Source organism: Pristis pectinata, chromosome 3 (assembly GCF_009764475.1).
Source record: "Pristis pectinata isolate sPriPec2 chromosome 3, sPriPec2.1.pri, whole genome shotgun sequence".
NCBI classification, from domain to species: domain Eukaryota; kingdom Metazoa; phylum Chordata; class Chondrichthyes; order Rhinopristiformes; family Pristidae; genus Pristis; species Pristis pectinata.
Window position 1 is genome coordinate 123,530,456 of NC_067407.1, and position 14,812 is coordinate 123,545,267.

The window sequence follows — 14,812 nt, forward strand, 5'->3', positions numbered from 1 at the left end:
GTTCTATTACATAGAACTTAGGACGGTACAGCACAGGAACAGGCCTTTGGCCCATGATGTTGTGCCAAGCTAACTTAAAGTAGTAATTAAGTGTCAAACTAAACTAATCCCTTCTGCCTACACAATGTCCGTATCCCTTCATTCTTTGCACATCCATGTGCCTATCTAAGAGCCTTTTAAATGCCTCCATCATATTTGCCTCCACTACCATCCCTGACAGTGCATTCCAGGCACCCACCACTCTCTACGTAAAAAACTTGCTCCGCACATCTCCTTTGAACTTACCCCCTCTCACCTTAAATGCATGCCCTCTAGTATTAGACATTTCAACCCCGGAAAAAGATACCAGCTGTCTACTCTATCTATGCCTCTCATAATTTTATAAACTTCCATCAGGTCTGCCTTTAGCCTCTGCTGCTCCAGAGAAAACAACCCAAGTTTGTTCAACCTCTCATCATAGCAGATGCCCTTTAATCCAGGCAGCATGCTGGTAAACCTCTTATGCACCCTCTCCAAAGCCTCCACACCCTTCCTATAATGGGACGACCAGAACTGAATACAATACTCCAGATACGGCCTAAATAGAGTTTGATAGAACATATCTTCCTGCCTCTTGAACTGAATGCCTCGACCAATAACTACAAGCATACCCCATACACCTTCTTTATCACCCTATCAACCTGTGCAGTCACTTTCAGGGAGCTATGGACTTGGACCCCAAGATCCCTCTGTACATCAACACTGTTAGGGCTCTTGCTATTAACAGTGTACCGTCCCTTTACAATTGATCACCCAAAGAGTAACACCTCACATTTGGCTGGATTAAACTCCATCTGCCTTTCTCTGCCCATACCTACAAATGATCTACATAGCCATCAATGGGATCCTTGTCATAAGCCCTTGTTCTCTTTCATGACATCTTGATATTTTCTTGGTTAGGCAATGGGCCCTGTCATTAGCTTTTGGCCTGAAATTACACGGAGGTTTATTTTCAGTTGAATCTTCACAGGAATAATCCCCTCGAGTTTATCTCTTTCTGTTTCCCTCCTCATTTGTCAAAAAGCTATCTGAGGAAAAATTGGGTCTGTTAGGCTTATAATTCAGTGGAGATGTGAGGACGAGAGGGAATCTCGCAGAAACCTATAAAATTCTAACAGGACAAGACAGATGAGGTACAAGGAGGATGGTCCCAATAAGAGGGGAGTCCCGGACCTGGGTCACAGCCTCAGGATATGGGGTACAGTATATGATTTAGAACTGAGATCAGGAGAAATGTCTTTCACCCGGGGGTGCACCTGTGGAATTATCTACCACAGAAGGCAGTGAAGGCTAAGTCAATAAATAAATCCAAAAAAGGTAAATTTATTTCTTCATTCTAAAGGGATCCCAGGATATGAGGAAAGGGCGGGAACAGGCTACTGAAGTGGATGATCAGCCAGGATCATGTGGCAAGGTGGAGCATGGTTGAAGGGCTGAATGGCCTCCTATTTCTGATGTTATCTCATTAGCTAACAATTGATAACATTTAGTAATGCAAGCCATGATAAACAGAGCGTATGTTGACGTTTGAACAGGTTCTGGTTAGCTGTCCTGGACCTGAAGAAAAGGCCCATTCGTGAGGTGCCGTCTCGTGTTCAAGAAATCTGGCAAGAGTTTTTAGCCCCAGGAGCCCCTAGTGCCATAAATGTAGACTCCAAAAGCTACGACAAGACCACACAAAATGTGAAAGACCCAGGAAGATACGCATTTGAAGATGCTCAGGTGAGCACGTTATACTGCTGATGCAAAAAAAAGCTCATTTTTTTAGAATTGTTGTATTCACGTGTGCATTCACATAAGCTGCACGTGTCCAGGGAAAACATTATTGGACATCACAAAGTGCACTGAAGGTACGTAGTTATAAAAAATCTTTTTACTATTATCTGCACTATGAAACTAAATACTTTCTACAAGAAGGGAAATGATGGAAAAGTGTCAGTGTGTCATCATCCATCTTCCCATACCGAGGCAATGGAAAGATGAATCACCACAAGTGTCTCTTCAGAGATCTTTCAGCAGCCAATTCAGGGGCCAGTGAGCAGATTGCCAACTTACTCCTTTGCCTGCAGATTGACACCTGACACATGAAGTACTCCAAAACCGAGAGGAAGATCAATCAATGCTTAAGAAGAAACAAAATGGAAATGGGGTGGCACAGTGGCGCAGTTGTAGGGTTGCTGCCTCAGGGATCCAGTAACCCAGGTTCAATGGAGACCTCAGGTGTTGTCTGTGTGCAGTTTGCACATCCCCTCTGTGACTGTGTGGGTTTCCTCTGGGTGCCCCGGTTTCCTCCCACATTCTAAAGATGTCCAGGTTGGTGGGTTAGTTGACCCTCAGTATGTAGGTGTAGAATCTGGGGGTAAATTGATGGGATTTTGGGGAGAATAAAATGGGTTAGAGCAGGATTAATGTAAATGGGTGCATGATGGTTGGAATAGACTTAGTGGACTTGTTTCTGTGCTGTAGAACTACATGAAAAGCCTTATAACATTAAAGTAACATTAAATTCGATTCAGTTAAATAAACTTGTATCAACACCACATTAACCATAGTGGCCTAACTTCCAACCCAATATAAATGTTTAAAGTTCAAAGAGAAATATTTCACCAAATTCTGTCATCTGATCTTCAGCCCTCAATCCCATTAGTCATTCCCTTTATTTTTTCACCTGCCCTTTATTTTAGAGTTCTAATAGTATTAATGCTACACAACTGCAACATATTTACTGTCACAGAGTAGTACAGCATAGCAGCAGGTCCTTTGGCCCAACTTGTCAATGCCAACCATGGTTCCCACCAAGTTAATCCCATTAGTTCATGATTGACTCATGTCCCTCTAGACCGTTCCTATCCAGATACTTATTCAAATATTTTAAAAATGTTGTCATTGTACCTGCCTCGACCACTTTCTCTGGCAGCTCATTCCATATATGCACCACCCTCTGCCTGAAGAAGTTGCCCCTCAGGACCCTTTTAAATCTTTCACCTCTCACCTTAAACCGATGCCCTCTAGTTTTTAGTTCCCCTTCCCTGGGAAAAAGACTGTGTGCGTTCGCCCTATCTATACCCCTCATATCTTCTGAGCAAAAACATAGAAAGTTAGATAGAACATTGATATTCATCAGTGCAACTTGCACAAAAGGAATCAACTGTGTTCAAGGTGAAATCCTATTTCTGACATGCCATTGGGTCAAGCTCAATATCTAACAGCACCAGATAAATTCCTTCACCATGGGGACTGCTGGGGCTCCAGAGGGTAACCCAGCATCAGATTAGGAATGGTCATTAAATATTAGCATGGCCATCAATGCCTGCATACTACAGAAGAATAAAAAAAATCAGTGCCTAGGTCAGATGCAGCAGAGCTGGACATCGAGTATTATTGCACAGGAAAATATAAGATAAAAATAGAAAGTGCTGAAAATACTCAGGAGGTCAAGCAGCATCTGAGGGAAGGTAAACAGAGTTAACGTTTCAGGTCAAAAACCCTTCTTCAGAACTGGGAAGGAGACAAAAGAATCTTGTTAAACTGCAGGGAAGATGGGGGAGGGGGGAATGTTTCTTATATTCTTATGTTCCCATTGTTAGACTTCATTATCAATGTGCTTCCATAATACAACCAACTTAAGTTTACAGCTGACAACTTATTCTTCCAGGAGCACATTTACAAACTGATGAAGAGTGATTCCTACCCTCGTTTCATACGTTCCAGTGCCTATCAGGAGCTGCTCCAGGCTAAAAAAAAGGTACTTGTTCACAGTCGTGTTTTGTTTGCACTTGACAAGCCTTCAGTGATATACTGGAAATACAGGACAAGTGGTACTGTAGGTATTGGAGCAGTGAAAAAGGCAATGAAGATCACCTTTGAACTTACAATGCCACGCATAACATTGGCTAGTGAATTAAATCAGATTCATAATTTGTTTATCAATTTAACTTGCATTTTGTGTGGTAGCAATACAATTATGTCAGTCTTTTTCAATATTCAATAATATTGAGATCACTAAACAGCAAATTCAATAAAGAACTTTAGCAATACTGCATTAAAAGGAATATCCTAAAGCGTTTTGGCATTAATGTCTGGTCTTCTTTGCTGAGAATGTTCACCATGCCTTTTCATCTGAGCGTCCAATAGCCTTGAGGGTGGACCTTCTGTCTTATTTTATGAGTGAGGTTCTTATTGGGAGAGTTATGTCTCAGATCATGAGCTTTGTGCCAGGTCTGACATCTTGGTCTTCATACACACTTTTCTTCAATTGACCATAGGCTATGTTGGCATATTAAAGTTACGGTGAATGTCATCATTAATATCCACCTTCATCGACTGATGTCTCCTGATATATGGGAAGTGGTTCCATGTTTTCCAAAGTGTCGCCATGATACTTTACGATCAGAAGGCAGTGTGGTCCAGTAGAGATAGGTTGGGAGGGGACCTTTGTCTTGCAGCTGTTTAATGTAAGGGTCATCCTCTCATGTATATCAGTGAACAAGTCCACAATTGCTTGGAACTTGGCCTCTGAGTATGCGCATTTCAGTAACTCATAATTCTGATCCCTAAAGTAATTAGTGAGGTGGTGCACTTCTTCTCCCACTTACACAGAACTTCGGTGTGCTCCCAAAGCACGGTCTTGAGGTTCTCACTAACATCCCAAATGCTCCTTCTCCTGGGCCAGAGATTCCCAGAAATGAGTGGAGATGTTGCATTTTTTCCAAGGAGGTTTTGAGCAGTTCCTTGCATATATTTTTCTCTGTTCCCCTGGCAATTTCTTCCCGTGACCGAGCTTGGAATAAAGTGTCTGTTTCAGGAGTCTGGTGTCAGGCTTGCAAATAACATGGCTTGCCCAACACCGCTGATGGAATGAAACGAGCACTGGGATGTTGTCCTAGAGTAGGACAGTGACGTTCTAAGGTCTAAGGTCTTGATCTTCAAATAGCTGTCTCCTCAACTGAGTAACGGCTGTGCTGACCCATTGAAGTCAGTGATGAATTTCACTGTTGATGTCTACTTTCCCTGTAATATGGGAAATGATCCACTTTTTCCAGGGTGTCACTATGAATCATAGTTGTTGGAGAACAGTGTGGTGCAGTCAGGGGCAGGTTGGTAGAGGATCTTTGTCTTGCATTGTCCCAGACATTGACTTTCACCCATTTTTGATACATTCCACTTAAATGTGCTGCACTAAATGCTAACAGCTAGTGGGACCCCAGGGTAGGATTCATTAATCAGCAAGAATACATTATAAGCCTTCCATAAAGTTCCTCATGGAAGACTTATTTAGAAAGTCAGGAGGCATGGAATCCTGGGAAACTTGGCTGTGTAGATTCAGACTTGACTCACCCATAGAAGACAGAGGGTGGTGGTAGATGGAGCATATTCTGCCTGGAGGTCGGTGACCAGTCGTGTTCCGCAGGGGTCTGTTCTGGGACCCCTGCTCTTTGTGATTTTTATAAGTGACTTGGATGAGGATGTGGAAGGGTGGGTTAGTAAGTTTGCTGATGATACAAAGGTTGGTGGTGTTGTGAATAGCGTAGAAGGTTGCTGTAGATTACAACAGGATATTGATAGAATGCAGAGCTGGGCTGAGAAGTGGTAGATGGAGTTCAACCCGGATAAGTGTGAAGTGATACACTTCGAGAGATTGAATTTGAAGGCAGAATACAAGGTTAATGGTAGGACTCTTAGCATTGTGGACGAACAGAGGGATCTTGGGGCCCACGGCCATAGATCCCTCAAGGTTGCCATGCAGGTTGATAGGGTTGTTAAGAAGGCATATGGAGTGTTGGCCTTCATTAGTCAGGGTATTGAGTTCAAGAGCCACGAGGTAATGTTGCAGCTCTATCGAACTCTGGTTAGACTGCACTTGGAGTATTGTGTTCATTTCTGGTCACCTTATTATAGGAAGGATGTGGAAGCTTTAGAGAGGGTGCAGAGGACATTTACCAGGATATTGCCTGGATTGGAAAGCATGTCTTATGAGGATAGGTTGAGCGAGCTAGGGATTTTCTCTTTGGAGAGAAGGAGGATGAGAGGTGACTTGATAGAGGTATACAAGGTGATAAGAGGCGTAGATCGAGTGGACGGTCAGAGACATTTTCCCAGGGCGACAATGGCTAACACAAGAGGACATAATTTTAAGGTGATTGTAGGAAGGTATAAGGGGGATGTCAGGGGTAAGTTTTTTACACAGAGAGTGGTGGGTGCGTGGAACGCACTGCCGGCAGAGGTGGTGGGGGCAGATACATTAAGGACATTTGAGAGGCTCATAGACACATGAATGATAGAAAAATAGGGGGCTATGTGAAAGAGAAGAGTTAGATAGATCTTAGAGCAGGATAAAATGTCGGCACAACATTGTGGGCCGAAGGGCCTATACTGCACTGTAGTGTTCTATGTTCTATGTTCTAAAAGCAGCACCATAGACGTTTGCGTGTAAAGCCATGCGCCAAAACAGGAGCTGTATGTTTCCCAGCAGAAACTTCTTGAAAATCTCAGTAACTTTGTCGCACCAGTCACGGGCTTGAGCATTCTACCTTCAAGGAACTCCTGTGGCAGCTACAGAACAGCAGCTTTAAAGGCTTCCATGGAGGCAAAGGAAACAAGGACCAGGGGAGACACAGTGACCTCCTGTGTGTTTGATTCCCCCAGTGCCCCCTCCCTCCCCCTCCTCCAATGAGTCTTCAGCTCTAACGACATACCCCTGCCGGGATAGCCCCAAGTCACCATGAGGCGTGGAATGATCAAGGGAATGGAGATCTCAGCATGGAGCTCAGATGTGAAAAAGGCTGTGAGGTGTGAAGGAAGCACCACTGATGCGGTTTCCATTATTTTGAAGAATGAGGCTGGCAGCTACTGTGTGCAAAACTTCAGCATCACAGTAACCGATGTCTCAGTGGCAATTTGGTCCTTGATTTGCTTAATGTTCAGTGAAGGTCATAGGTTGTACCCAAGAGATTTGATTTATGGTAGTATGGCAGGATATGAGCTATGCATGACTTGTGATAGCATTAGGTGCCCAAGTGGCACTGGGAATGCGTCAGCCGTGCTGAGGTGAATCGTACATTGAAGTGAATGGGCCAGCTTCCCAATGAGTGCAGTTTCACCTGGAAATGATGCCATGATCCAACCCAGGTAGACCTGTTTTTATGCACAATTTGCACATGAGAAACTTACGCAATTAGATCCACTTTATCCACAACTGTTAAAAGTCATCTTCCAGCATCTGTAGTCCGTTGCTTCTCTTTCTTTGGAAGTCATCTTGTCTGATGTTACTGATACTTGTTTTTTGTAAAGAAAAGCACCATGGCTTTATCAAACATTCTAGCAGTGAAGTTGTCTGACTATTTAATAAATAATAAAAATCAAAATTTGTAACTGCAAAATGATTCAATCCCAAATGAGTGTTGTAGGTTGGAATTACTTCAAGTTCAGCATTAACATTGTTTTTTTCTGTTTGCTTGCTGGTGCAATTCGATCCTTGATGTACTTTCTTGAACTCCAGTCTTTCCTTGCCAAAACATTAGCCTGTACTGACTGATGGCTGAATATATCTTTAAACTCCAATACTTAGAGGCCCCAGGTTGGAGAATAAGGGCTACAGTGTTGTAGCCGGATCTCCCACCAAGAACACCTCCACATTGAAATACAGGATATGGAATGTCACGTTACGTTGGAACTTGTAAAGGTCTAAATATTTGATAATGTTAAGTAGAAGACAACGAACAGTGCCTGCCAGCTCTTGTCCAAGAATAGTTGATTTTGCTCATTCAAGTCTTTAAATATTTATATCTAAAAGAGTTCAAATCCATGCAGAAGGAACTTATATTTTGGACAAATGTTAAGTCTCTTTCTAATATGCAATTGAAATTGATGCCTATATTTGGCTTACCGTCATTTCACTTCTTGTCATATAGTTATGTATGGGACCCCAAAAACATGCATCTTATCAGTTCTAGCAAGTGCTGGAGTGGGTTTCTATGGTTTGGAGGGAACACCAATGTGAGCAAGGAATGCTTGGATTCAAGTCCATAGTTCCCTGAAAATGGCAACCCAAGTAGATTGGGTGGCGAGGAAGACTTATGGCACATGTGCCTTCATAGGTTATGGCATAGAATATAAAAGTTGGGATGTTATTTTGCAACTTTAGAAAAGGCATGGCAGGTTATCTTATTGAATGATACAAGACTCTAAATGTTGACCCTGCTCCAGAGAGTTGTGGATTATAGCTCTTTAGAAGTTCTTGAAGTGGAGGTAAATAAATTTTTGAAAGAATAGTGACTGAGGGCTGTGGGGATTTGACACAGGGAACACATTGAGGCCTGCAGTAGATCACCCATGATCTTATTGAATGGTGTGGCACCCTTGAGGGGTCTGCCGGTCTACTCCTGCTCCTATTTTCTCATGAGTGAACAAAAGGGTCTGCATCAAAAAGATGGAAAGACAAATTTCTTCTCTCAGACAGTCTTGAATCATTGGAATTTCCTACCTGAGGGAACTGTGAAGACAAACACTGAATATATTCAAGGTCCAGTTAGATTTTTGGAGCATAAGGAATGCTAGGAGTTTTGGGAATAAGCAGCAATGTACAGTTGAAGCAAAGATCAGACCAATCATGATCTTATTAAATAGTGAAGCAGGCTCAAAGGGGTCATATAGTCTTCTCCTGCTCAAATGGATCACCCTCACGATCCTTTACATTTGTATGCAGATTGTGGAAGTCTCTGTCCCTGAGTAATAATTGGAAAAAATGTTGAAGTATGAATGCTTAACACTAATTTCTTGTGCTTGTCATGGGAAATATATTAGAGGTGGAGAATGGAAGCTGATGACTGCTAGTTCTAGAACTACACTGTCCAGTTGCAAAATCCTCTGTCCCATAAATACCCATTCACTCAGCTTCAGTCAAGGTTTTAGAATCATGATAGTGTTTGCCATGAAGAGGAACATGGGTGCCAGAGAGGGGAACCAAACACATTTACTTTTACGTGCCTGGTATCAGCAGAGTCAATGTAGAGTAAATATCCTTCCGTTCCCAACAATGTGGTTAAGCTGATCCTCAGTATGAAGCTCTTACCCGTGGACCATTTTAATAAATTATATCTTTAGTTTCAGAGCATAAGAAGAATATTTTTATTCTTTTTAGTGCAGCTTTGTTCCTCTGATACAATGCGTTATTTTCTTATTCCACATATCTCGTTTACGTCTGCACTCTTGCTGCCTTCTGTATATAAAAAATGCTTTCAATAAAGCAGAAAATAATACAATTTGTGGATATGCTCAAACCACTATAATTTTTTTCATTTTGACCAAAACATCTGATTATGACTGAAACAAATGCAATGCCACCTTTTGTTGTGTCCTATATTTCTATGAATCTAGAAATAGAAATTCTGAGTAATTGTCAGCCAATTAAACTTATGCAAAGTTATTCTTCCAAACTAGCAAGTCTTGATTATGAACTCTCTGATTTACAAATTGAGGTAATTCTAGTGACACAAATGCTAATAGATCTACATGTTAGTTTAAAGATGAATCTTACTGGGATAGTCCACCTTTTATAAATCTGGAAGTAGTATGTGCTCATTGCTGTAACACAACTTTCATATCAGAATTAATTACTTCCGCGAAATCAAACATTTTATTCAGTCCATGTGTTTTTAGTTTGATATACATATTTTACTAAATAAAGTATGGGCATGCAGATAGTAATGCATGCAGTACAGAGGGGCATCCAACACGAAAGAGCACACAAGACTGAGGGACATTCAGGACCCTGAGGTATACAGGAGAGTAGGCCAAGCAGGACTGAGGGGCATACAGGACAATGGATTATACAGGAAGATGGGCTAACAGGTGCTTCAAATAAAAGGTAATCAACATACAAACCAGTCATTAGCTACAAAACAAACCTGAAAATAATACATCAGGAAGGTACAGGTCAGAGAATCAAAGTAAATACTTTCATATAGTAGGACAAAAGCAAAATACTGCAGATGCTGAAAATACTCAGCTGGTCAGACAGCATCTGTGGAGAGAGAAACTGAGTTAACATTTGCATGCCAATGACCTTTCATTAGAATATTGCTCAGTATCAGAGTTATGATGAAAGGTCATCCATCTGGAACATTAACTCAGATTCTCTCTCCACAGATTTTGCCCGAATGCTGAGTATTGCCAGCATTTTCTGCTTTTTTTTCAGAAAGTAAGAGTTGCACCAAGCTTTTTATATTTATCTTTGGTAGGTGACCAATTACCCAGCTTCATTGCACATGAATATATCCTGCTGGATGCATTTCTGAAATTAGTGGAACTACAGATGCTCTTGAGGTGACAGAGATTTTGAAAATTAGAGACTGGTTTTGCTCCCCAGAGGGCAACAGAAAACGCTCAGACATTTTGCAGGATTGGCTTTTAACATCTGAGAGAGCTCAGCCCCTGCAGTGTGTCCAACTTGCATTGTAGAATTTCAACAGGTTTTAGCTTATTTTAAAACTTCTTTGTTTGATTGGTGAAACTAAAGTGCTAATGAATAATCTCTGATGCAAGTTGTACCGAGCAGTCACCAGCCCCTGCCTATAAGAAATGAAAGCAACAAACTCCCACAGGTATTAATGATCTCCAAAAATTAGGTTAAGGCAGGGACAATTTGATTCATTTTAATAATCATTGTGCTGAAAAGACATGAGAACAAAAGGCTTCATGATTAGAGAACTAATATTAATTGTAATATTGGTCTTATTACTTTATATATGTGATGCACTAATGTTATGTTTATTTATTTTGTCATTTAAGTTTCGTATAATTTATGTTAATTTAAGTTTATGTTAACATGTTTGTCACATTTGTAATGTACTGTACGGTTGCTACAAAAAGCTAATTTTCATGGCATTTATACCCTGTGTATGTATGCCTGCGACAATAAATTTAAAATTGCCATGCTGTATAGTTGGAGACCTTAAGGACAATTTAAATTTCTTTCCCATTGGTTCTGAGTCCCCACTTTATTCTCATTTTCTATTACTTAGCTTGGAGCCATCCTAGATCGCAGGCGCAATGCAGTCTACCTTCTAATAATGAAAATATTATTTAGAATGCAGAGATGTTGGTTATTACAATTGCCAAATGAGATTAATGTTTATTTTTGAGAGGAAGGTTTAGTGCAATACAGTAATTGGAAAGTGTAAATATAGGGATTTATTATTCTGTCACCCTGTCTGACTTTCATGTATGCCATGAGTAGTGTTTAATAGTTTTTTCATCTTCTGTTTACAGTAAAGCATTCAATGAGGATGTTGGTTCATTTGGTTTTGAAGTCAATTTTCTGCAAGTGAATGGATACTATAGCCATTGGTTTAACCAGCAAATTCTCCTTTGCTCTTCTTGCACAGGGAAAGTCACTCACTTCGAAGCGGTTGACAAGTCTGGTGCAGTCTTACTGATGCGATCACTCACACCTCAGCTGAGGAGCAGGCCTGATCAGTTGTTCAAAGCTATAATTCACTGTGTATCCTGAACCCAAAAGACATTGTACCATTCTTTGCATGAATGAGGATCTGACTTTTGTTTCCTCTCCGTGTGTACAAAGACATTGCAGACATGTATGGAGAGGGTGGGAAGGGAGGGACGAGTGTTCCCCAAATCTTTTCTGTTTACTTCATCCAGTGCCATATCAACCAAGCTGTTGTGTGTTGTATCTCCATTGATAATAAGTTAAGGTTCATCATAACATTAAAGCTCCAGCTCAGAATATAATTCATACACCAAACTAACTCAGAAAATCAATAATGATTATGATTATCATACACTGAAATATTAGAAAGGTTTATTATGTACATGGTACATATGCTGTTTCCACAATCCAATGTTATGTTGCACCACAAAAGGCAATGAGTACAGAAAGATTCCATTACAAGGGCGTATTAGAATGTCCTTGTTGGAAGTAATCTGTGCTACTACTTTCAGTGTTTTTCTGTCTTATTTTTATACAATACAATGAATTCACTATTTATTCCAAATTTATTAAAGTTTGTCTTTTTCTCTTTATTTTTTCACATTCATTTATTTTCAGGTGGTTTTATTTAATTTGGGTTATTCACTACATTGTTTTGATATTGTTTCACAAGATGAGAGCCATTATGTTAATTAAGTCATTGAGTTTCATTTCTTAAAAATTCAAAGCAGTTATATGATATTGCAAATGGCTAGTCAATCTTGCTTGAAGAATATTAAAAAAAACACTTAGCACCATAGAGATATTTTGTAAATTTCAGGTTTATTTCTTAATAACTAGGTAAGTCAAAATAAAATAAATATAATGAGTTTAAAGTAGTTCAGAGTTTTTTTAATATTTTCTTTGTAAGAAAATGTAAGTATGTTGCAGGTAATGCTGAAAAGCAGGCATGCATTTTAATCACTAAGTTGTGACAATCACTGAAAAGAGTTCTTGCAGGAATATTAGCTTATTTCAAGGATCTTAGTTTCGCTTCAACATGTACTTGCTAATTCACTCACTGAAAGGAAAGAACTTCTCAGATCAGCTGAAAGCAATGTAGGATGGAAGCCTGTTGTAAGGGAAATCCTATCACTAAGGTACAGCAGCCCCTTTATAAGAGATGACTGCAATTCTTAACATTTTCAGATCCATGGTCCAGTTATCCTTCTTCTTCCCTATCTGCAATTTGCAAGTAGGGCATTTTTATTCTTGAAAACAAAAAAAAAGATGCAAAGAATTATCCTGTTAATTCTATGCAACAGGCAGTCAGCAGGTGGTGAAGGTTGCTCAATAGAAAGTTTGAAAGAACTCCCTGTCTCTGCAGTAGTTCACTGTGAATACAGAAGTGATCAATAAGGAAACAAAATACCAACCTGACTATAAAATAAGAGATTTCAATGTACAGTTTTCACCCAGGAGAAAAATCCAAATAAACCAGCTGAAGTCCCAATACTGACAAACAGAAGGCATGGAGGGATGTGGCTTCGATAGAAAGGGAGATGATAACCTGAGGAAAGAGGCACGTAATGTGACATTCAGAATGAGATGACCCACCAGAGAAAGAATAAAAACAAGTGCAAGAACAGGTTTAATAGTCTTTAAAAACAAAACGATTTGCCATGAGAACCATCTCTCATCATCCAAGAAGAAAGCCCTATGAAATGAGCAAGGCTTTATCTATTCCACTGGTAAAAATACTACCATTGCTAAATGCACTGCAACTCATCAGATCAATGTATCTAATGAAACAACCCATTCACTTAACACACTGAATCTGACGATTCATTTAATATTACTATAATATGTTGAATAAAAAAACAATCATGAAAAATACTCCTTGAAATCCTAAATTAAGACTTACAATAAGGTAGAAATTTGTACCTCTTAGGTCTGTTTGCATTGATATCAAGGGTGTTTACTTGCAGATGCAGAACACTACACATAATTGTGCAGATAGTGCTTCGAAATGAGGATAAACAAACTTTCATTTTCCGAGTCTTCCATATTACATTCTCTGTTTCCACTTATTTATCTTGATTTAATGAACCAGCTCACGCTCCCTTCCCTCTATTGACTCAGCCTTTATGCTGCTGGCACCCTCAACATTTTAATCATTAGATTATAGACAGTCTAAAAGATCCATTTTGCTTTCTGTCAGTCAGGGGATGGATAAGTGGAATTGGAAATAACCAGAGATATGAGTCAAAATGTATAAGAGCTTTGCAACTAATCTGATCATTTCAAGAAAATCAAAAGCACAGATAAAGGTTACTCATCAATGACCCAGATGGTTTGTTTAACTATTGATTTCAGGAGCATTGATTTAATATTAAAAGCACAGTTGTTGAGGAGAGGTGTTACAGTTTGAATGGGGATGGGGAATAATTAATTAGCCCAGGTATCATTTCACCTTTGGGACTTGAGCTTAAATCCAAAATATACCAAGCGATGAAAAAGGCCTTTTCGGCTCTTGCTGAGAATGCATCACAGGACATTGCAGGCACGCATAATTTTCCATCTGTTCATTTGAATGAGTGTAATGCCACGGGCAGTATGCCCAGAATATGCTTGCTGTAAGCACAGAATCTTCAAGTTGATCCTTAAAATCTCCACTCTCTGTATCCTGTCAACCTTGGAATTAAAATTAAGTTGAACAGTCATCATGGTTTATCATGCTCGGGCAAACGGCTAATTTGAATTTATTTGGCTATCTCACTACAAGGTTGGTTAGTAATGTCACACTGCTACAGTTCGGGCATATATTTGCAGCAGGTGATAGCCAGTGATACACAACTTTTTTTAGCTGGGCTGTACCTGAATTGGGAGAGTTTAACTTTGGCAGCCACAAGCATACTGAATGCCCATGAATTACAGCCCATGAATGCCTATTTAGCTATGAATAAGGAATATGCTGTTTTATTAGCTGTCAATAGGACATAACAACTGAAACAAGTGTCTAATTTTACAGATTCTGCAGATAGCCAGCATCTGGAAGTATAAAGCCTTATGTCATGCAGAGCACGGACACCACAGAAAACATTTAGGTGTGACCTACTTTCCGGCTGCTTTATTTATTCCTCCAGAAACTCCTTAATCTCAAATATCAGTTTTAAGTCAGCAACAACATTATGCATTGGTCTACAGTCCATTCCTTGGAAGTGATTTTTACCTCACTGTTAGGTATGTTAGCCTGCCTGCTCCAGGAAACTCAATAAAACAGCTATCCAATGCCAATCACAGAAAGCAAGACTGATGATTTTGCCAGTCATTCTTGTTGTTCCAATT

The 14,812-nt window shown here is 40.0% G+C and overlaps 1 protein-coding gene across 4 annotated transcripts in view; it reads left to right on the top strand.

Moving 5' to 3' along the window:
* Positions 1-11,628, top strand: part of LOC127568408 (regulator of G-protein signaling 7) — a 365,436-nt gene extending 353,808 nt beyond the window's left edge. For 2 of the 4 annotated variants that reach the window (XM_052012099.1, XM_052012101.1), the window contains exons 15-17: positions 1,575-1,761; positions 3,695-3,784; positions 11,424-11,610. In XM_052012099.1, the coding sequence (XP_051868059.1) occupies positions 1,575-1,761; positions 3,695-3,784; positions 11,424-11,474 (328 nt within the window). In that variant the 3' untranslated portion in view covers positions 11,475-11,610. Of the gene's footprint in view, positions 1-1,574; positions 1,762-3,694; positions 3,785-11,421 lie in introns of all 4 variants that reach the window. The other 2 variants (XM_052012100.1, XM_052012102.1) reach the window with 1 other exon arrangement.
* The last annotated feature ends 3,184 nt before the right edge of the window (positions 11,629-14,812 follow it).